The sequence below is a fragment of the Protopterus annectens genome, chromosome 2.part0, assembly GCF_019279795.1.
Source record: "Protopterus annectens isolate FY-2018-M chromosome 2.part0, PAN1.0, whole genome shotgun sequence".
NCBI classification, from domain to species: Eukaryota; Metazoa; Chordata; order Ceratodontiformes; family Protopteridae; genus Protopterus; species Protopterus annectens.
Genome location: NC_056728.1, coordinates 234,993,693 through 235,017,468, shown reverse-complemented (window position 1 = coordinate 235,017,468; position 23,776 = coordinate 234,993,693). Strand labels below are relative to the sequence as shown.

The following is a 23,776-nucleotide window of genomic DNA, read 5'->3' as shown; positions in this document are numbered from 1 at the left end:
AGGAACATGACATTTTTTAAAAGACTTTGAATAAGGAATAATAATGAGGTACATTTGAGAGTGATGAATGAAGCTATTTTGTAGCTGCCCCTCGTCCCAATATCGTCAACTGCTTGGTCGCAAGTATGGTGTTAAGGGTATTTATTTAGCCTAGTTACGTTATTGATGTTAATTGTTTTATATGGTTAAACTAGCTTAAGTACATAATTATTAAATTAACTAGGTTTGTGCAATAGTAATTACTATTCATACAGGGTGTAGTATCTAAAACTTTCATTCAGCACTACTTTACTTTGTCCATTTCCATACCTCTGAAGAATTTTGCCTCATTCTTGGTCAGTTTCCCATAAAAATTGGGTAAGTCTTTTAATGATGGACATTCGAGTTTCAGACTTTATATCCATCAGAATATGCATACTGATGCAAAATCTGTAATTCTAGTAATCTACTAAGTTTACAGGAGCAATATGTAAGCTCTGTCCCTATTTTGGGGTCTTTGCCTACTCATTCTTTCTGGCTTTATCCAGTTTTCTTGTGCTAAGAGTTTGTTATGCCATTTGCTTTTCTACTTACTATAGTTTTAATCAGAGGTTTTGTATTAGAACAGTTATCTCATTTAGTTCTGCGCATATGTGTTGCTAGTGATTAACAGGGGAAAAGGGAGTGGTGATTAACAGGGGAAAAGGGAGTGGAAGTGCCAGATATGACAGGCATGCCAGTTTGCATGTGATGTCATGCATATATTCATGTAAACTGTTTTAATATTCATGCACGATACCAACTTCGACCCCTCATATTTTCTAGAGAGATATTTGATAACAATGGGGCTTACAGGAGAAGTACATGAAACACTGAGCTATCATCTCCAAAAATAGTGATTCAGTGAAAGTCAAACATGGTCAAGCCTATTTCTCATTAACACACATGAATTTGGTACTTTTCATGTCACACAGCTTAACTGTTCTGCTTTGACCAGTTCAACCAGGACTGGCCTTTGGTCAACTGGTGCCCTAGGCAAAGGTCTCCACAGCACCCCCAAAACCACCCTATGCCCCCATGTGGTCTATCTACACCATTCATATTACTGGAAGAGCACCCTTGCTAGAGCAGCACACTAGGTGGCTGCTTAATTGGCCTAAGGCCAGCCATGGGTTCAAATCATAATACATGATTGCATCTGGTGCTTCTTTTACTACCATTCAGTCCAGCCATAGTGTAAAGGATATTAAAAGGAACGTGTTCAGAAATACTTGTATCTAATGTACACTTCATAACAGATAATTTTTTCGGTAGTTTAGAGAAAGGACAAGGTTCCAATGAAACCGATGCAACCTTTAGAAGATTGCTGTCAACTTTCATGTTAAGGCAGGCAGTCTGAGACATATATACAGATGAACATTGAAAGACTTCAAATATTTTACTATTCAGCAAAACCTGCCCTGCGCTTTTGGCTGCACTACATATTAATAAAAAGATGTGCTCTGCCTCCTTTGAATACATAATGTCAACTAATTTTCACCAGGATGGAGAACAGGTTAAGCTATGTAGTTCAGCTACATACACATGTACCACATTACAGCTTTCCTTTATGAAGTAGTGTTAATTTTTACCAACTGTCAAACAAAAATGCTTCTAAGTTTCAGAACAAATATCTATCTCACAATTACTATGCACCACACCGGCAGCTGTGTCCATGCCATGCAATTATCAATGCCTCTTATCCCATAAGGAAAGATGATGCAGCACCACAACTCTCAAGGCAAGTTTATTACCAAAAAGCTCCAATGTGTCTCAGTGTTAAACTTGTTTTAATGGCACATAATTGGCCTGTGTATGGTATCTGAAAAGGAAATGTCCCCTCTAATGAAGACTACATTTTTCAATATGGATAACTTAAATAATGAGTACTGCTCATACCTATAAAGGCAGTTAAACATTGCAGTCACTTAATCAAACGCACACAAACTGAATATCTCACAACAGTAAACTGACACAAAACACTGCAGACAGGAAGACCTGGACTGAAGAACATGCAGCTGTAATAAGCTAAACATCGACAAATGGTACAGTTAATAGCAGTTAAAGGCAGTTTAAAGCAGCCTTTATTGAACAAGCCAGTCCCCCCCCCCCCCCACACACACACACACACCTGGATCAAAAAGCTAATTAACTATAATCACACAGTATATTTAAACTGGGAAGATCAATACTTTTCACTAACAGCAATTTGTTGTAAAACGGCATACTAAGTTATAATTTGATACCTGTAAGTCAAGCATTCCTTAATTTTGCATACCAAACGGAATCCGATCACTATAGAGCAGAACCTGAGTCATTCACATATTACACCAAGATTATAACAGGCTTGTTGCGCCAACAGAATGCATTCATCAATATTCATTTCGGCACAGGAATAAACATTCAGCAGATTCAACAGCCCGCCTGGAAGTGTGGTTAGGGTGGGATTTGTTACTGAGCACCCTGTGAGGTACTGTTCTAATACAAAACCAAGAAGTATGCCAGGCTCTAAGCACTGAAGATCACAGATGGTACTTTCCTTTAAAAATCATTACAAGTGGTCAGAAAAAGGAGCACTTAACCTTTCACAGTCATTTTTATATACTTAACATTGTATAGTTAGTAAATACTCTAATTTAAGTATTTAATAAAGTGCATAGTCAAAGATGGGTCTGACTATGAAGTTCATCATAAGTTTAAGAGGAATGAGGCTAAAGTTAAGGGCCTAAAGTGTAGCAATTAAGAGGTATGGTATCCTCTCCCTGAATTTAAGTTTTTGTACTGGGAAAACAGACATACTGTTGTGCGTTACGAAAAAAAATTATTTTATTTTTGTTTTGTAAAGCATGTTAAATGAACATTTCCCATTTTTGGGAGGTGTTGCAGACAATGCCAAACAGCCAGTGACTCAATGAAGAATGCTAACGTGAAACATCAACCTTAGGAACTGTAAAGAATCAGAAAATTTTGCCTATGATTGCCTTTTATGCCTAATGTCCCTGGATGCAGGAAATGTGATGCAGATGAGTTAGTGGGGATGGGTTTTGATGGTTATGCTGAGATGGGGGGGGGATGCAGATGAGTTAGTGGGGATGGGTTTTGATGGTTATGCTGAGATGGGGGGGGGCTAAAAGTAGCAAGAGAACTTTATAAATCGTTTTATACGTTCTCAAATACTGCCCCTTTTGTGGGCTTTTAGTCACGCTTGTATCTGCTTTCAATAGGAACCTCTTGCCCTGTTAATTTTGATAACTTGTTACAATAACGCAACTGGTAGCACACAACCATCTTGTGCAGAAAGCTGTAGGTTCTATTCGCATGCCAGGTAAATTGATTGTAGACACTGCAGTGCAGCAGAAAGGTTGTGCTGCATTTCTGTGTGTTGTCCTTTGGGTGCATTGTTAAACTGTGGTTTCATCTGCCTGAGTTTTTGTGGTAACGCAGGTGAATAAAAAAGATTCTGTGGTACTTGTCAAAAGGAGAGAGGGAAGTTCCCTGATGCACTGGCCACATTTTACATAGCAATATAAATACTACTATAGGTCTCTCTGAAGAGGCAGCTAGCCTAGTGGGACTAACCCAGTTAACGGAAAATAATTTGAGTGTTTCTACAAAAAATGCACAAAACTGTTAAACTTCAGAATTCTCAACAACAGTAGTAGTAATGATTGCAATCCTAAGTGCCTGTGCACTCTCACAACATCCAATTTGGAACTATTTCTGAAAAATTTCTTTAGTTGCCTTGTTAAAGTGAAGAATACTGATGTCTTGCATATCATTTCCAGTCATTCACCAGGCCACGAGGGAGCAGTATAAATTGCCTGCAAGGGGAATTTTAATGTAATCACTAAGCAACATGTCTTGGCAGGTGTGAGGAAATCAGAATGCTTTAAGGAAATCTCTGTGGCTATAGAGAGAGCATGCAAAACCTACACAATTTGTTCAGCTTTCTATAATACACCCTCCCTCCAACTTTTCCCCATTCCATTCCTGCTATTTTTCCAAAGATTCTTTGGATGTATTCCCATTGTTTTCAGTCTGAGCAAGACACTTAACCAGACATTGCTCACGGGCTGAGCCTGTAGTGGGGCCATGTAGATCAGTGGTGTACTGTATTTAACCTGGTGTGTGTGTGCTTAACTCCCCCCCACACCAATTTGTATGATATTCTGAAACTGGTATTCCTCACAGTACCTTTGAGTTAAACTGTTGCTGTTCTACCTATGTCAAATAATTTTTCTGACTGCATTGCCTCTTTCTACTCAACGCACCCTTTGTGTTTTACTTTTAATTTTCTGGGTTTAATTTACTCTGCCCTATCGTTGAACTGGCAACATATCAAGTATTGCTGATCAGATGCTATCTCGCATCACAGTATCTGTTCATTTTTAAACTGGTTGAGGCTGACTGTTTCACTCTGTTTTTTGAGAATTGTATTCATTAGAAACCAGTTATACACCCCACATCATTAAGAGAAACAAAGAAAACAGTGCCGCTGTCAGTATTCATGTTAAAGTTGGTCATTTTCCTTGACCGTAATTTGGGCTATGTACAAAACCCGATGGTTAAACTAGCCTCAGGTTTGGGTTAGTGCAGTGGTTGAAGTCTGAAGCAGTAGCTGACTACTATGGGCGCACAAACCCACAAGAGTGGGAGTCCGATAAGTGGTGTGAAACTGGAGTATTAATACAAACCAGAAGTATGGTCCATGAAAGGAAATGTGGAAACTCGTAACTACTGTGGAAGCAAGACTACAATGAGGAAAATGCCTTCCACTTTGCTGTAGTGCATCCTGGGCCAAGTTTTGCCCTAGCCTAGTGCAGGGCCTTATTGGGCCATTTAAGTTTAGTTGCCCTTGTTGATCAGTAAAGTCCTAAAGGATAGACTTGCTAGGGCCTTCTGTGTGCAGGGATGTTGCTTCCCCTTCCATGCTTGAAGTAAATTTGCTGTTGAAGTGATGCAGTCTCCCATGCAATGAGGTCTAGTACTCCAGGTTGTTGTCATGTTTCTTATTTGGCCTGTGGTGCTAAAGTTCTTGGCAATCCCAAATTCACAATCTGGCAGTGGGAATGCATGTATAGGTGATGGGAGTGTAGAGAGGTTTGGGTGATGTGCGAGTTGGGTTTCTAGGTGTAATATCAGAAGAATAGCCTCTCTAGATGTCGTCATGTGGTCCTGTTGGCTGATAGTTGTATTATATCCCTGAAGACTGCCCATAATGAGGGGTGATGGTTTTTCAGCAAAATGTTTTTGGCTCCCCTTTTGTGGGACCATTGAAATGATTTTGTCAACTTTCATTGAATCCAGACTGTGATGCTGGCAGCAGATAGTAGTCCATCCATGTGAGAAACTGCACTTACTTTCCTAAGTGGTTCCCTCACCTGCAGTGTGCATCACTGCGTTCTCATTCAAAGAGCGGTCACTGTTGCATCACACATCATGTGCAATCGTTCATGGATAAGTGTCTCTGTCAGCAGATGGAACATATCCTTTGCTGATTTATGTTACACAGAGTGTAGTTGCCCATCTTTACAGAATTTGTATAAACAAATGAGAGAGGCTTATTTCTGAACTTGCATATGTTGTACAGTGTTGCTTTTATAGTTGGACTCATTAAAGTGTATGGCATTCTTCTAAAGAGGTTGACAGCTGTGGCTTAGTTAGCTGTGGCAGAGTCTGATAGAGTTGTATTTTTTTTTTGTTTGACTTGGAGGTAACCACGTTCAAGTCCTATTCAGACTGAAAGAGATTAATAAAATACTCTACTCTCCCACTTGCATGCATGCTAGTGCACGTGTGTGTATATTTGTTCAGTGGGTTTCATCATATGTTTGTTTAGGAAGATTTTGTCGAGCTGCTGGTTTATTGCAGGATGCCAGCATATGTTTTGCCAGTTCACCACACAGTGGGGAGTTAGTTTGCCCTTTTCCCGCTGTCTTGCGATCTCTGGGTTGGTGTGTGTGTGGTGATTGATGTGAGGTGTTGCCAACTATGCCAGGAGAAGTGGAGCAGTGAATGTGTAACATATGCCAGCATAGCTAGCTGGAGTTTTGTAAAGAATTGTTATTTTTATATTAAACTGATTTTGTACAGGTAATGGGTTGAAAATGTATTTGTAAAGCTGCTGGACAAAAATGTACCAACAATGGGTTCTGCTGGACAGAAAAATAGACCTGTATATCAGATTGTATTGTAACTGTTGAAATGGATATATTGTAACAGATGATACTGGAAGAGAAGAGGTTACTCTCAGCCCAGCTAACTTTGAAAAAATAGACTGAAATTAAATTACCTGGTTTAGGCCGTAAAGATTGTATCTTACAGTTCTGATTGCAGCCAGAGACAAAATAGATCTTACTGTATTGTCCTTAAGGGTGAACTAGTTATTACCCTGGAAGGGTGGAAGTTTTTGAAATGGTTTTATAGCTTCCTGATACTATAACGCATGTTAGCAAAGCTCTATGTGTGTGTATTGTGACACGTGCTAGATTCTGGATCAGCTTCTAGTAAAGGGGATGGTGTGGGAACCAGAGTCAGATGACCAAATGTATGTGATGTCATTCTGTAATCCAGCACTGAAGTTATGTTTTAATACTAGATGAGACAGAAGTCTCAGCACACTCTGTCTGTGAAACCTGACAAAAGACCACTCACCTACATCATCTTGCCTTGCTCTAGTAAGTGAGCTAGGGGACAGTAATTCTTTAGATCAGCCAGAAAAATATAGTGAGATTAGTTAAGGATTGCTTTTCTGTATCTGTGCTTTTCTGTATCTGTGAACCTTTCCATCTGTATTTTTAATATTTCCTGTGATTGAGACTCTGGTATTTTATATAAATAGATAATTAGCATTTTCATGTTCTTGTGTTTATTATATATATTTAAACTTTTCATTGTGGTTGGTCTTTTGAGGATATTTTAATCTTTGAGAGTATCCACTCCTGAAAGCCTTGCTGCATTGGTCAAACACTACTATTTGTATTAGTATTAATTTTACTCTCTAACTGGGTTCCCTTGTAAGAGCAGTAAGAGTAGCTGGCTGGTGGCAGTGTGATTGCCTTAATAGTCTGCCTGCTCTGCCACACTTTGCCCAGTCTGTGCCAGCCTTTACAAAGTGAATGTGTCAGCTACTTGGAGCAGGGACACGGAGCACTGGTTTCACAGAAAGGGTTATGGAGGACTTTGCTTGGAACAATCTGCTGAGGACTCAACTCTACAGCTGTGGTCAATGTAGAGTCTTATTTGGGGCCTGGTGAAATAAGGAAACCCACCCCCAAGACAGGAGTGTGTTCTCTGTATGCTGTTAAGGGAAATTGTGCTTGGTGTCAAGAGCTGCTCTGGAAATACTGTGCATCTATTTTTGTTCCAAGTGAGCGTCCCTCACTGGTGTCCGTGGTGAGGACTGAGGCTCTTTGATTTAATGGCCCAGAGCAGGGACATCACAGCATGTATAAAATTCATATTTACTTATTTTAAGCAGGAGTTGTGATGAGTGTAGGAGGAGCTTGCCCCTTGTGTAAAACTTTTTTTTTTGGTTGATATAAAATATGAATTATAAGGTTTGAGTCTTGCAGTGCTATAGAATATGAATTATAATGCTTGAGTCTTGCAATGTTATTACTAAAAACTGCATTTTTTTTTTTTTTTTACTTAGGAAATTTATTTTTTGCCTGCAGCGCCTGCCAACCATCAAGCCTTCTGTTAGAGAGTACCCATTCATTCCTCTGTTTCATGCGAGAGCTGTTGGGGGGGGGGTGTTGCGAATTTGAATAACTGAGCTCCTCCCTGGGTAGGGTGACTTGCAAACCTCTTCCTCAAGGTACCCCATAGTGCCTTCCCCTTGCAAGAGGATATGTCAGCAGACATGTTGTGAAGTTGATTTAATCATGGGGAATGTGCCTGTGCCAGGAGCAGCTTGGGAGATATTGGAATACATGGTAGAGAGGGATTGGCAGGTGACTCGAGATCTTGGACTGTGAATGGTTCAGGTTCATCCTGCTGGTGCTGGGCTGTATCAGAAAGTACAGAATTCTAGAGGTGTCCTAACCAAGACAGAGGAGGTCCAGGGTGTGTAAGTGAAGGTGCCATTACTCCCAGCATAATTCATGGTGGTGGATAGTGTAGAATGGAAGGGGAATGCTAGGAATAGAAAGTCAAAGAAGATGGTGTTAGATTTCTGGTATGAACTGCACTGATCTGGGTAAAGAGGAACAAAGATGAGCTAAGGGGTCTAGAGGAAAACTTAGGGGGTTGACAACCTGTAGGAGTGGGATAGGAACTGAAACTTTTGGACAGAGATGTGAGGAAAAGGCCAAAAGGAACAAAATGAAAAGCCCTTTGTTTTGTAGTAGGAGTGTGAGGCTAGTGGCTGTGGACAAGGGTTTGAGGAAAAGGCCAGTGTGTTGGAATATGAGGCTGGTGATTAGGAGAAAAGGCAAGGAATGCAAGAGGTGAGGTGGATGAGAAGAGCGTGAGCAGGTAGAAAAGGTAGTAAGAATTGCACCAAGTCAGGTGAAGGCAGAGGAAACAAGGAGAGATGTGCTTGTCCAGAGTAAGCACTGTGTGGAAGCAGTTATATTTAATAGTTATTTGCCTTTTCCTTTGGGAAGGAAATGGAGGGGGAATGCTGTAATGGGAAGGGGGTTAAGGCAAAGCGGGTAGAGAAAGTGGACAAGTTAGGATAAAGACAGAAGTAGATAAGAGGTAGAAGTGATGGGCTTCTTCCAGTGCTCTTTAAGAGTTTGTATGTGTTGGAATCCCTATTGAAGGGATATAGTGTTAAATGTGTTTAAAAGGCAGTTATCCATAGATAGGTTTATAGGTTCCTTCTGTCATTGGGCAGATGTGATGCTTTATTAGCGAAATACAAAAGTTGCCAATAAAAGCAGTAGAGTGAACAAAGCAAAACCTGGACCGGATTCCATGGCCTGAGAATCAGAAGGCCATGTTACGAATACACGTGCTGTGCAGTAGTTATCAGTGACCTGTTTTAACCATTATTTGATGGACATTCCCAGTTTATGCAAGGACAAGCCTCCCAACTTTTCATTTGTTTTTAAATCACATCCAACTTCCAGATAGTGTTGAGTGGTTTTTGGTTGGGGGGCTGAAATGCATGTAGCTGTGACAAGTTACTGCACACTTTCCACTTGCTGCTTCTCTTCCATATTGCACCATTCCCTTCTGCAATAGTCTGTGTAGTTTCCTCTCTTTAATAGAGTTTATTGGTATTGGAAGCTATGTAAGTGTTGACATTGGGTCTGATTTATTTAATCTGGTGCTGCTAAATAGGTGGAACATGTCCTATTTTAGCACAAAGTGTACTTAAACCAAGTTAGAGAAGCAAGAGGTAGAATGAAAGACCTAACTTTTTTTCATCTGAGGTGTTCTACATTCAAATGCAGATGACCCGAAATTGGGTAAACGGATTACATGCGTTACATATAAGGCATGTCTGCAAAAGAACTTCAGTAAATTGACCATTCTGGCACAGGAGAATAATATGCTGATAAATACATCAAGAACTAAGCATGTGAGATTTTGGAGATGTGAACTGAAAAGTGAATATTTAATATAGCACACAGTGATTGAAACTGTAGATTCCTTTAAAGATGTGGGTATAATGGGTAGATCCAGCTTTGAGTTTTTCTAGTCATATCAACCAATTGGTTAATGATAGTTATAAAACTTATAGGTTGTATAAAAGATTTTATAAAGTCTAGGAAATCAGAAATGAAGTCATTGTTTAATTACATTAGACCCAAATGTGAGTGTGGAATAACAATATAGAAACCTTATAAGAAAACAAGCATGAGTAAACTGGAAAGGATACAGTGGAAATATACCAGGGGCATCCATAGATGTGAAACTTAGACTAAAATATAAACTTGTACAGTGTCTCCTGTAGATGTCTTATTTAGGTATATAGGGCATTTAGAGACTACTATCTCTAGGGAGGTTTGGGGTTATCATAGTGTAGTAGAGAATCCTCAGGCAACTGATGTAGAAGATTCTATAGGAATGAGAAGTGTACTAATTGGCTCTGTGAGAGAGCAGCTGATGCATAAACAGACTATCAAATTGCATTAAAGCAAGTGCTAGTTTAGATATTTTTAAGAACAGCCTGGACACTTAGGGGAACAAGTGTTTTTGTATACTGGCAGGCTAGGATAACATTAATGCCTGTGCTTGAAGTGTTTGTATGTAAGAATGCAGTGCTGTTGGTTTAGTAATGTAAGCTTCAAATATTAAAATAAACTGGCTTCAGAAAACCACCTGTAGGGGGGCGTGGCCAAGGATGAACACAGGATAGCAGCAGATTTCTTCAGCTCCACCAATTTCATTACATTGACAGGAATTAATTACTTAAAAAATTAATTCTTGAAGTAATTTTCTTTCTAAATATGTTTGTTTTATATAGTTCTTGAACTATATCTAAAAAAGAAAGGAAATCTTAATAATATTCCTGTCAGAAATTACTTTGGAAATTTTCCTGTCAGTTTATCAGTCTGAAATGAGTTCCAGTAAGACAAATTCTCAAGACTCCAGCATCAAGAAAGAACTTCAGTCTCTGATAATTATAGTCCAGCAACTTACTGCTAAGATGGATAAAATGGATACTAAAATAGACACTTTCATAGAAAAAACTACAAAACAAATAGACTTGTTACATATGGACCTACAACAACAGAAGATCCAGATGATAGGCATAGAAGAAGCTGTGAATGACATGGAAAATAAAATACAAGAACAGGAAATCAACATTGAGTTTCTGCTGAAACAAAATACACATTTACAAACAAAGCTGGATGACCTGGAAAATAGATCTAGGCGCAATAACATTAGGATTTTTGGACTGCCAGAAAATATTGAAGGTAACAATATTACTTCTCTTTTAACAACATGGCTCCATAAAACTTTAGATTTACCAGAAGCATTCTCTTTTGGTATCGAAAGAGCACATAGATCTATAGCTAATACTAACTCTAACAAAAACTATCCTAGATCAGTTATAGTTAGATTTCTATCATCTTTTGATAAAGAGATGGTTCTTAAATCTGCTTGGGCTAAAGCTCCTGTTAAGTTTAATGAGACAACTGTGCGTTTTGACAATGACTATTCTTCCATGGTAATTGCTAAAAGAAAAGTTTTTCTGCCACTAATAAGGGAGCTTAAAAAAGCACAGTTTAAAACATATCTTCTGTTTCCTGCCAAGCTTAAAATCTTCCTTCCTGATGGTCCTAAGGTCTTCGATGATTTAGACTCTGCTTTACTGTTTTTCAAAGAAGAAAGGATTTTGGATAAAATAGAAGAAATGGAATGGGCTAGTTCTTCATTAAAGAGATTGGCAACTGAAGCTTCCTGGAAGACTTCAGAGAAGAAGAAGAGACTAAAAACAAATGATTTGTTATCGTTTTTTTCTCTCTCATCATTTTAGTTCATTATTAATCTTTTGAATATAGTTCCTGCATTTCCAGAAAGCCACAAATATTTTGGAAAAGATTTAATCAAAGTTATTCTCTATGTGCAAAGAAATGTTTTGTTTCATAACCAGTCAAAATGCCTGAGGATTTAATGGCAGGCTGTGACTCTATTTGTTTTTCTTTCTGAAAAAAGTAAGGTTAGTAATTTTGATACATTTTTTTATCTTTACCTTTTTTTTTCCTTCTTCTTTTATTATTTTCTTTGTTTAAACATGACATTCTATTTAGATTATGTAGTGGGTAAAGGGTGGGGGAGGGCAGGCAGAGAACAGTAATGAAAATATCATTAATAGAATAATAACATATTTATTTCTTGTAAAAGTTTATAAGTTCTTCAAATGCTATTTCTAATTATACTTTCTTGATTATACTGCTTATGCTTGTTTGTAAATAATCTGTCATGCTTTAACTAATAATAATCAGAACTAAATAAGAGTAAATAATATGTTTTATTTTTAACTCTATTAATATAAACAGTAAGTAACATTCCATTGTATATACTTCTTACAGCTTTCTCTTACATCTTTTTATTTCTGCCTCACTCCCTTTTATTTTCTACTCTCTTTTCTTTTCTTTATTAATATATAGAAATGCTTTAGACTGTGTGGGCACAGTGAATAATAGGATTTGTATGAAAATTGAGTTGGGAGAAGAATGCTGAGTTTTATTGCTTGTTGGTAATTTTGAGTTTAATTTCACTTGCATAGAGGCTGTGATGATCTGTGGAATACATTGTGGAGGTTCTGTCATGTTTAGATGCATTTACACTGCTAAATGAATGCTTGTCACTAGTTTTTAATAAGTTTCCCGCCAAAATGTTGAGAGACAATCTGGGATGTGGGCTGTCTTATGCACAATGTCCTTGAGTTACCTCAGAATCTTCAAATCACAGAATTCTCACAGAGAAACTGAAAGCAGTTAGTATAAACATTGACAAGGTTATCACACTGACACACCACAGATTCAGGAAAAATACTCTGTTCATAAAATATGTGTGTTATGAGTTTAAATGATGTAGTTTCTTGTAGTAAGTAAATGTCTTATTTTAGAAGGCATAAAAAATGAAACATTTATTTAAATGTTTTTGAAAATCTACTTAACAGCAGCATAATAATCTGTGTTAAAAATTTGTGTTCCAAACATATACTTTACTATAACTCATTTAATTCATCTGATTGACAAACATAAATAATCTTATAACTCTATTCTGGAAGAAATGTCATGTGATATATTTTAAAGCAGTAGGTTAGCATGATTGTAAAATCTGGTTACCAATATGTGTTTGCTGTGCATTATTTTGTATAAAGCAGACAGATTTATTCTAGGGACAGCAAGTAGGATAGTGCTCTACTAACACACAACTCAGTGAGATCAGATATATATATATATATATATGTGTGTGTGTGTGTGTGTGTGTGTACACGAGTGTGATGGCTTTTTTTTCTGAGAATCTGCATAACTATCCAATATGATTTATAATAATTTCTATGAATACAATATTTTACTCTATTGACAAAATGAATGTTTGCCACAAGTTTTAATAAGTTTCCGCCAAAATGTTAAGGGAGACAATCTGGGATGTGGGCTGTCTCATGCATAGTGTCCATGAGTTTCCTCAGAAGCTTCACTCACAGAATTTTCACAGAGAAACTGAAAGCAGTTAGTATAAACATTGACAAGGTTATCACACTGACACACCACAGATTCAGGAAAAATACTCTATTCATAAAATATGTCAGTTATGATGAGTTTGGATGATGTAGTTTCTTGTAGCAAGTAAATATCTTATTTTAGAAGGCATAGAAAATGAAACATTTATTTAAATGTTTTTGAAAATCTACTTAACAGTAGCATAATAATCTGTGTTAAAAACTTGTGTCCCAAACATATACTTTACTATAACTCATTTAATTCATCTGATTGGCAAGCATAAATAATCTTATAACTCTATTCTGGAAGAAATGTCATGTGATATATTTTAAAGCAGTAGGTTAGCATGATTGTAAAATCTGGTTACTAATATGTGTTTGCTGTGCATTATTTTGTATAAAGCAGACAGATTTATTCTAGGGACAGCAAGTAGGATAGTGCTCTACTAACACACAACTCAGTGAGATTATATATATATATGTGTGTGTGTGTGTGTGGGTATGTGTGTGTGTGTGTGTGTGTGTGTGTGTGTGTGTGTGTGTGTGTGTGTGTGTGTGTGTGTGTGTGTGTGTGTGTGTGTGTGTGTGTGTGTGTGGGTATGTGTGTGTGTGTGTGTGTGTGTGTGTGTGTGTGTGTGTGTGGGTATGTGTGTGTGTGTGTGTGTGTGGGTATGTGTGTGTGTGTGTGTGTGGGTATGTGTGTGTGTGTGTGTGTGTGTGTGTGTGTGTGTGTGTGTGTGTGTGTGTGTGTGTGTGTATGTGTGTGTGTGTGTGTGTGTATGTGTGTGTGTGTGTGTGTGTGTGTGTGTGTGTATGTGTGTGTGTGTATATGTGTGTGTGTGTGTATGTGTGTGTGTGTATGTGTGTGATGGCTTTTTTTTTAGGTAATAACGCAGGTGTTTCTGAGAATCTGCATAACTATGCAATATGATTTATAATAATTTTTATGAATACAATATTTTACTCTATTGACAATAATGAGTTTAAGTAAATGCTCATATACAAACAATTCAAGATTTTTGGAAGCTGTTGATAGAATTCACATGACAGAAAATAGATGCATCTTAATGCATGTAATGTCTGAATCATATTAGCCAAAGTTTTTGATTTAAATGAATGTTAGAACATAATTTTCTCTCCTCTTGATTTCTAACATTAAGATTATTTGAATGCTATTAGAATAAAAGTGTTATATATTGCATAGATCTATATAATAGTATGAACAGTTTTAAAAAAAAAAAAAAAGTTTATTTTAGTTTATATGATGCTGTTTTACCAAATGTGTAGTTTTGTCTTGATAGATAATTGAATTGAAAACTGTTAACCTCAGTTAAATATAACTAGTATTAAATTGATAAGGTGGTAGCTGAGGTACTGCTGCTTAGGGTAGGGGGTTAACTTGAGTAGTAAATACTGCTCTAAGTTGGAGTTTTCAACTTCAGGCGGGATGCAAGGTTTAATCCTTACATTATTTTCTCTTGTTCATTGTTATATGTATATAGTTTTGACATCCACAATATATTTTGTACACTCATTGTCACTACAAACAAAATTGAATCCTATACAAAATCCCATAAGAGATTTAATAAATACAGCTATATTTAAAGGTACACCTAAAAGAGGAGATGTAACATTATTTATCTTGTTATTTGTTATTTCGATCATAAGATTCTTGAGTTTTAAAAATGCCAAATGACATCTTTAAAAGGAATTTCTTTAAACATTAATGGATTGAATAATCCGTGTAAAAGGGCAAGCCTAATAAGATACATTAATCTACACAAGGCCAATCTAGTCTTCCTGCAAGAAACCCATCTCTTGAAAAAAGATATTGATAAACTAGCCACTAATAAGTATACAGTATTGGTTAGTTCAGAGCACACTCAGAAAAAAGAGGAGTGGCTATTTTATGGAATAAAAGTATGCCCATTCCTAAAACCATTAAGTCTTATCAGGATGACAAAGGAATGTTTTGTATGGTTACAATACAAATTAATGGGAAGACTTACACTTTAATTAATGTATATTGGATACCTGGAATTGGTATTAATACAGTGAAACATCATATTGATAAGATCATATCATTCTCTGTAGGGATATTATTTTAGCTGGTGATTTTAATTGTATACTACATGAAAGTGATACTACCACTATAAAGAAAAGAAGAATTACATCTAATGCAAAACATTTAAATGATTTTGCTAATTCTTATCATTTGAATGATATTAATAATCAGATAGAGTCAAAATCATTACCATACACCTTTTTTCTAACAGATACAAAACTTATTCAAAATAGATAGGGTCTTTATTTCTAACCAGATGGTAACAGATTTAATTAATTCCAAAATCATTTCATGTCCTATATCTGATCATAACTCAATTGTTTTGAATTCATGATAAAAATACTCATAATGTTCAGATCAAAAGGATACCAGCATACTTAACTCAGCTAAAAGACTATAAAGAATATATACTTTCAGAAGTACAACATTTTCTAGACATAAATAATACTCCTGAAGTCTCCATTGTCTATGTTTGGGATGCCTTAAAGTCATATCTATATGGACAAAGTATCAGATGGTATAATAACAAAAGGAAATCTTGGGATAAGGAATTGTTAGATATTCAAAGTAAACTAGACTCTTATAAACATAATAATAAAGAAAATATTATGGACAAGAAAGTTATTGAAGAAATAAACAAACTAAATGAGAAATACAAAGAAATTTTGACTCATAAAGTTAAAATAACTTTAGAGAAATACAAGTTTTTGTCTTATTCAATAAGCCCCAAATACTTACATAGACTTAAAAATAAAACAAAAAGATTGAATAAACAAAACCATATCAAAGAAATATTTTCTCTAAGGAAAAAGAAGAATGTTTCTAGTATACCAGAAATACTGGATGAATTTAGAAATCACTTTCACAGGATTAACCATAACAACATTAACATGGAACCTAAAGATAAAATAAAGGAGTTTATAACCACAAACATAAATAAAAAGCTTAATAAACAACAGATTAAATTATTGGACAAGAGTATTTCATATACAGAAGTTATTACACAAATAAATAAGCTTAAATCAAACAAAGCACCGGGTAATGATGGTATTATACCAGAGATATATAAAATTCTTTCTAAAACTACATATTCATTAATACATAAGGTTTTTATTCTGGCCCAAACTGAGTTAATAACCCCCCCATCTTGGCAATATACATTTATTTCACCAATTTTAAAACCTAATAAAGATCCAACTAGATGTTCTTCATATCGACCCATCTCATTACTTAATGTTGATTATAAAATGTTGATTATAAAATGTTTGAGTATTTTTGCTGATAGATTGAAGACAATTATCCCCGGCATTATAGACATAGATCAGACGGGCTTCATTGTAAATAGAAATACTTTTGATAATATAAGAAGAACTTTAACATTAATTGATTTTGCAAATAGGAAAAAGAAAGATTTAACACTTTAGTCTTGATATAGGTTCAGCATTTGATTCAGTAAGTTGGGACTATCTGTTTACCTTACTGAAATGCACAAATTTCTCTGATGCATTTGTAAATTTAATTGAGCATTTATACAAAGGAACGCTGGCTTATATTAAGGTAGGAACATATGTTTCACAAAAATACCCATTCTTAAAGGTACAAAGCAAGGATGTCCACTTTCTCCACTATTATTCACTTTAGTAATGGAGCCTTGGGCTAATTTGATTAGAAACAGTACTGACATAGAGGGTTTTGAAATAGAAGAAAATACAACATCAAAAATTCAACTTTTGCAGATGATGTTCTAATTACATCAGCAGGATCTAATTCTTCTATGCAGTCTTTATTTGATAAAATGATGAATTTTAAAAGTATTTCTGGTTTAATATTCAATGAAGAAAAAACTAAAATACTACCTATATATACACGAAAAAATACTCTCATTAGTGATTTTACTAAATATGTACCCAACTCAGGTCAGATAACTTATTTAGGTATAATACTATCTAAAGATATTAAATCTATTATATATAATAACTGTAATGCCTGTTTTCTTAATATACAAAATCTTTTTAATACCTGGAATAATATGTTTTTTACTATGGAGGAGAGACTTACAATTATTAAAATGATAATATTCCCCAAGATTTTATACTTAATACAATCAATAATACTTTCACCTACAAAAATAACTATCAAGAAACTGAATACACTAATGTTAAATTTCTTATGGGCACCTAATAGACCTAGGATTGCATTAAAGAAACATACTAATAGCTGGTCTCAAGGGGGTATTTCTTTTCCAGACTTTAATTTATATATTATCTCTTCTATTATAAAAGTTATTACTTTATTAATAGATCGGTCATATGTCGCAAAATGGAAAGATTATTGGGAGCTAATTAGTATGCACTTCATGAAAATCTCCTTAACACATAAAAATATGATTATAAATAACTCCATGTTGTGGTTGCTAAAGGAATTTTGTACTTCACCTATTACACCTAAACATATGGTCTGTTACCCATTAAATATTATTATTAGTTATCGTAACTTTATATTCATGCACCCTAAGTATAGGGAATGGAATTTTATTGTATTCCTATAATTTATACTCAGGGTATGCTTATGTCATCTACTTCTGAAGGAGCTCATTTAGCTATAGATAATAATCTAAAGTACTGGTATCAGCTGATATCTGATAATAAAGTTAAAAATCTAGATTTCTTAAAACAAGAATTTGATCTAAGAGAAACTTGCTGGTTAGAGGTTCAGATCTTTAGACAACATCTCATTGATAGAATAGATCTAATGTCTATAACAGTTAAAGAATCTATTCCAAAACTGATTGATTACTTGATAATAAATTTACAGCATAAAGTTTCTGATAAAGGTAAACTTTCATATATACATTAAAATTATCAGACAAGAAACTTTTTACAATGTAGATTCATACTGGAATTATTTCACCTCTATTAATGGGGACCCACCAACTCAACAAGATAAACAATATATATTGGAATCTGCTTATAGAACTACATCTTCCATTGTCTGGAGACTTTATACATGGAAATTTTTACATAGATCTTTTTATACACCTTTGATGATGAATAAAATTTAATAATAAAGATAATCTATGTAAGAGATGTAATGTAGAAATTAATGCTGACTGGGCTCATATGTTTTATGACTGTATGAAGTTGAAAGAATACTGGAAGTCAATTAATGAATTAGGCTCTTTTTACAGATAATTTCATTATTTCTAAGTCTCTTATATTATTCAACACACCTGTACCTCAATGTGTTAAAAAGATTAAGCTTCCCTTGTTATGGTCTATCCTAGCAGTGGCTAGGAAAATAATAACTAGAAATTGGATTTCAGATACACCTCCTTCATTCAATGAATTTAAAAATGTTATGAATATAATGTGTCATATGGAAATAAGCACAATTAGAATGAGAACAACTAGAAAAACATCACATTTTATTGTATGGGATAATTTACAAAATTTGTTAAAAAAATTCTAATTTCAATAGCACAGTATTTTAGTTTAATTAATTGATCTGATTGTAGTGGATGTCTTTGTAAATACTTTAGTTGTTTTGTTGAATATTATAATAATACCTATTTTTAATTATTTGTATAAAATTGTTATGATATTTCTCTTATATGTTAAAACAATAAATTTGTTTAAAAAAAAAAGAAAACCACCTGTAGCAGGTCAGAAACTTGAGTGATAGATACCCTGGTTTCCAAGTCTCAGAGTGAGGAAGAAGAGCTCTGTATGCAAAATTTGAATGGAATATGTTTAGTTATGTGGGTACATATGTATAGTATTTGTGTGCTGTGTCCGAGTGCATGCTGTGGTATGATACCTTGTGCATGAAGATAGAGCAGTATATATCTAGAAGCATTTATTAATGTGTTTCTTTTTTCCTACCCCTTTTAGTTTATTAAAGGAGACTGCATTTGTGCTGCTTTCTTCTGGTGGACATCATGTCTGACAAGATTGTTGTGGTCTTTGGAGCAACAGGTATGTAAAACATTTTGTGGACTGGGAATAAGTCCACCTTTGCAACAGTCTGTTAATACTGTTGTTTCCTGTCATAATTCGCCCTTGTACACAAGTAGATTTAATCCTGTGACATACTTCATTGTTGTATAGAAGTAGATTTAACTGTCTTCAGCTTGACATGCAGTACAATAAGGGATTTTTTTGTATTTTCAGCATGTATTTTGCAACAAATCTGCTCTAAAATGGAAAATAAGGGCATGAAGGTCATTTTATTCAGAACATCTTGAATGGAGCCCATTGGAAGTCTAGGTGGAAGCTGTGCTAAACTCTGAAAAAATCGTACAAAGACAATATCTGGATTAAAAAATAGAACTGGTGGGGCAGAAATGATTAGAAGAGAAACATTGTGTCCCAGTAGTTCCTTAGATTGTTTTAAAATATCTTGAAAGTATAGTCTTTGTCGATCCCTGTCCTTCTTGCATAAGATCATGGGAGGCTAATGGCCGTAGGACTGTAACAAGCCTAGCCAAGTACAACCCCTGTTCCCAAGAATATCAAGGTATTAAGTGGAACCAAGTCAACTACTACTGCCTCTGTTCCAGAGGGACATAGGTGAAACGTCTGGGGGTGAATTTGCAGTTTCCCCTCAAATCATCCAAATTACACTTAAATAGGGTCAGCAAGTGGCTCTGCTTCACCTGAACTAGAAGTTTGTTCCAGACTAGATGTAACCTCTGTGAGACATATCTGTCTGCAGCAAGTCCTGTTGATGTGGTATACTAGGTTGAGTTCCCCTAAAGCGAGTGCATCTTACACTGTTTGATTTGTGAATGTGCAGCATTTCTATTAGAGCAGGATTTCTGATTGCTTTATATGCAAGGCAGATGTCACCTCTGAGTAGCCTGACACACAGTATAGTGACAGTGATTTCAGTCTGTCAACATATGACATATGCTGAAGACCCTGAATTTTCTTTGTAAGAAGCCTTTCAGGTCTTTCCAGTTGCTGCAGGTGCCTGGTAAGGTACATACCAAAGGTAGCATTGTGCTCTATTGGCCTGATGAGTGAGGAGTACAGAAGGGGTTATAAGCTCTTTTTTTGTTGTGGATGCAGTGCCCCTACTTATGAGATGGGCAACATGGAAAGCCTTTCTTGCCACTGGGGAGACGTTGGTCAAAAGAAAAGTTGCGGTCAACCTGTGTGCCCAAATTAATGTGGTAATCTGCAGGGATGTCACTGTTGCTGAAGGGAATAATGATGCATTTTTTGAATTAGGTTTTAGCCCATGACTTTGGCACCAGTCGTTTCTCTGTGAATCCCTGTTGTAGGATATTGACATAATATGGGGACATGACTGCACCCAGTTTGCAATCGTCTGCAAACTTTTTCAGCCACAGTCCTTTTGTTTTAGCCTGTACATCTTAGAAGCAGATCCCAAACAGTAGGGACCCCAGTACCGATCCTTGTGGAACACCCCTAGTTACGGGTCTGCTGGTGGGGGTAGTCAGTTTTGAGTGTCTAGTTCCCAAGGTCTAGGGAGGTTCCTCCTTTATGCAACAGGATGACTGTTGCTGTTTTCCATACAAAACCAGTGTTTAGACTGTAGTTAAAAAGAATACCCAGCAGTGCAGCTAGCTCCTGTTTTAATCCATTTAGAATGCAGCCTGGGATATTATCAGGTCTCATAGAGGCTGTGTTTTGTGGCTTTGGAGAAAGCGTTTGACCTGCTCCTTGGAGATGCTAGGTGGAGGTCAGTTGGAAGGGATGCTTTGGGGGGTGTGTCTGGGACAGGGAGGGCAAGTTTTCCCTGAACCGGTCAGCTGGCAGGTTGGCTATTTCTGCGGGTTCAGTATATGTGGTACCATTAATAACCAGTTCTGCGCAGATCTAGGCTTTTCCTTTTAAGGTTTCTGACGTAGCTAAAAAAGGTCTTATGGCTATCCTTGGCGAAGAAAGCTAAGTTGGATTCGTAGTTAGCTTTAGACTGCCATACGAGGTGTCTTATTTGCTTGTTTAAGCCGAGGAGGGAATGCTTCCAGTTCAGAGAACATTCCTTCCTGCTCTTGGACAGCAATTTTTTCTTTGTCTGGAAAAAAATACCAGGAGATTCTTTTAATTATAAAAAAAAAAAAAAACAGAAAATTACATTTTTTAAGGACGTTCTTTTTAATAACACCCTTTGCGTCTGGTCACACAGGAGCAGAAGACTAAAACAGTCTTCTGCATCTGTACGACTGTTGACATGTTTGTCTTCCGCACATGCAGAATTTGAATTTTTGAAGACATGTGAGCTGTGCAGCGGACACGGACCATGAATGGGCATGTTTCCGACTGGTTCAGGTACTTAAATAGGTTCATAGGTTCATACTAGGCTATCTGCCCGAGGGCATTTATAAGCCTAGCCCATTGTTTTTTTGGCTTACGCACCCCCTTTAGTATGGGGAACTATACCCATTATTTTGCTGTGCGCAGTGACACTGAGGTAATTCCCCTAGTATATCTAGATCTCCCATCCATTGGTCAAGATTTCTCTTGAACAAGGCCAGCGAGGTGCTCTGCCTATTTTGTTCCACAGCATAGGAGTCTTTGGGTGATGAATCTATCCCCCACGCCCTATTAATAGCCGTAATGTGGGGGGTTTAAGTCTCCCCTTGTGGCTCTGATGGATCTAGATTTTTTGAGGTGAAGCATATTCATCAAATCTGGGTTTGACATGGCCTTGTATGTTAGGCAAAGGTCACCTCTGAGCAAGCGGTAATGTTGCAGTTTTACTTGTTCCACAGTCTGTGCTTTAGGAGCCTTAAAGTACTGCTGAAAGACTTGTAGCATGCTGGTTCCTGCATTCAACTATTTCAAAATTGGGAGTCTGTAACTGGGAAAATGCACTGAGAAACAACTAAGTTGGCAGGTCAGAGCAGCAGATCAATTCTTCCACCAAGTCAGAAATGGATGCTCCATGTTGGAACGGCAAGTCCACAGTATGCCTATGATGATGGGTTTGTTTGTGTCTTTCGGCTTTTCCCGGTTATGATGGGTAGTTGTGGAAATTACCTGAGGGAAGCCAGACCTTTAAATTACAGAAAGGAATTTGTGTGTAAAAGTTACAAACTTGTAATTGAACCAAATGTTGGAGTACCCAGAAATCTGATTTATGCAGCTTTGAAAAACCTCCTTTCACTAAATCCTTCACATGTAAATGTTCTGTAAAGAATTGCCCTTCTTAAACTTCACATCATATCATATTTCATTTTCTATTTCATAACCCCAACAGCATTTTCTATTGCCTCCTTTTGTGTATATGGTCAATACTCTATCTCCACTGCTCTCTATCCTAACCCCCTCCTGATCCTTTCTATTTAACTTCTTGTTATACTGCCAGCATTATTCATCCTTCATTGCATATATTGTAAATATCATAGCATTAGAATATGCATTTTTTGTGTACCTTTACGTCTGTCTGGTATGCTACAAATTAAACTTTTTATCTTTTCTTTAAAAAAAAAAGTTGAATAGTGTGCATAAACATTTTGTTTTTTATAGGTTTAATCTTACTGCCAGGCTTAGTTGGAGGAAGGTCCATTAAGTTCAGTGCCTTATGGTAACAAAATCAAATAAAGAAATAAAAAAGAAATGGAAAAATACAGATGTATGAAAAGATTGAAGCAGAGATTTTGTATATCGTGTATTTTTAGGAGAAGATTATTAAACATCTGTTTTTGTAAATAAGGACTAAAAACAAACTATGGAAGCTTAGTTTTTGGACCATAAAGATACAATAATATCTATAGGATGGAGAGGGAGAGCAATGAATAGAAGTAATATAAAATGGAAATATTAAAATAGACTTGCACAAGACAAACTAAAAATGGTTATTTAAATAGGTTGGCAAAAGGCACGGAACTTTAAAGATGTACAATAATTGTATTGCATGCTGAGTATTCAAAAGTGAAAAGTAGTACTTGAATGTGAGTTGAGAATTAGGGAAATGAAATGAGGAAAAATAGTAATAAAATGCACAAGCCTGGACAAGTGAATTATTCAAGGAAAATGAGGCAAGTTTTAATGGAATAGAAAGCATCAGATAGTGGCTCATTTTTCACAAGAGTGGCAAATAAAGGAAGTACATTGTCTGGAAAGAAGGTAAGCTTAGGAAAATGAGGTTATATATTTGAATGGCAGATTAAAAATCGGGGAAAGATGGTATAAAGCGAAGTTTTAGAAACCAAGAAAACTTCCATTATTTTTAGAATGGAAATTTTAACAAAAGGGTACCAGGATGACGCAGATGGCCCCTTTTTACATTCTTTAGAATTGGTTTGACTTGAGGTAGTATATCAGGACCTGATGGCATTGGGTATGAGTATATAACAGAAGAATGAATGGCAGATGTTTTAAGTAATAAATGCCTTGTTCGTGTTTGCTAACGCTCTGTTTGCATATATAGAGAGTACCAATGGAGCAATTAATGTAAGGACAGCTGTGAGACTGCTCTTTCTTTCTAAGGTAAGCTGTGGATGCTTGGAAGAATGTCTGTTATTTATGTGCATACCTCTGCACTTATCTAAAATAACAAGGCTTGTATTGGCATGCATTTTCTGAAGGATA

At 36.1% G+C, this 23,776-nt stretch overlaps 1 protein-coding gene across 6 annotated transcripts in view; it reads left to right on the top strand.

Moving 5' to 3' along the window:
• NMRAL1 (NmrA like redox sensor 1) overlaps positions 1–23,776 on the top strand; it is a 158,691-nt gene that overhangs the window by 5,202 nt on the left and 129,713 nt on the right. For all 6 annotated transcript variants that reach the window (XM_044060693.1, XM_044060692.1, XM_044060695.1 and 3 more), the window contains exon 2: positions 19,106–19,189. In XM_044060693.1, the coding sequence (XP_043916628.1) occupies positions 19,153–19,189 (37 nt within the window). In that variant the 5' untranslated portion in view covers positions 19,106–19,152. The remainder of the gene's footprint in view (positions 1–19,105; positions 19,190–23,776) is intronic.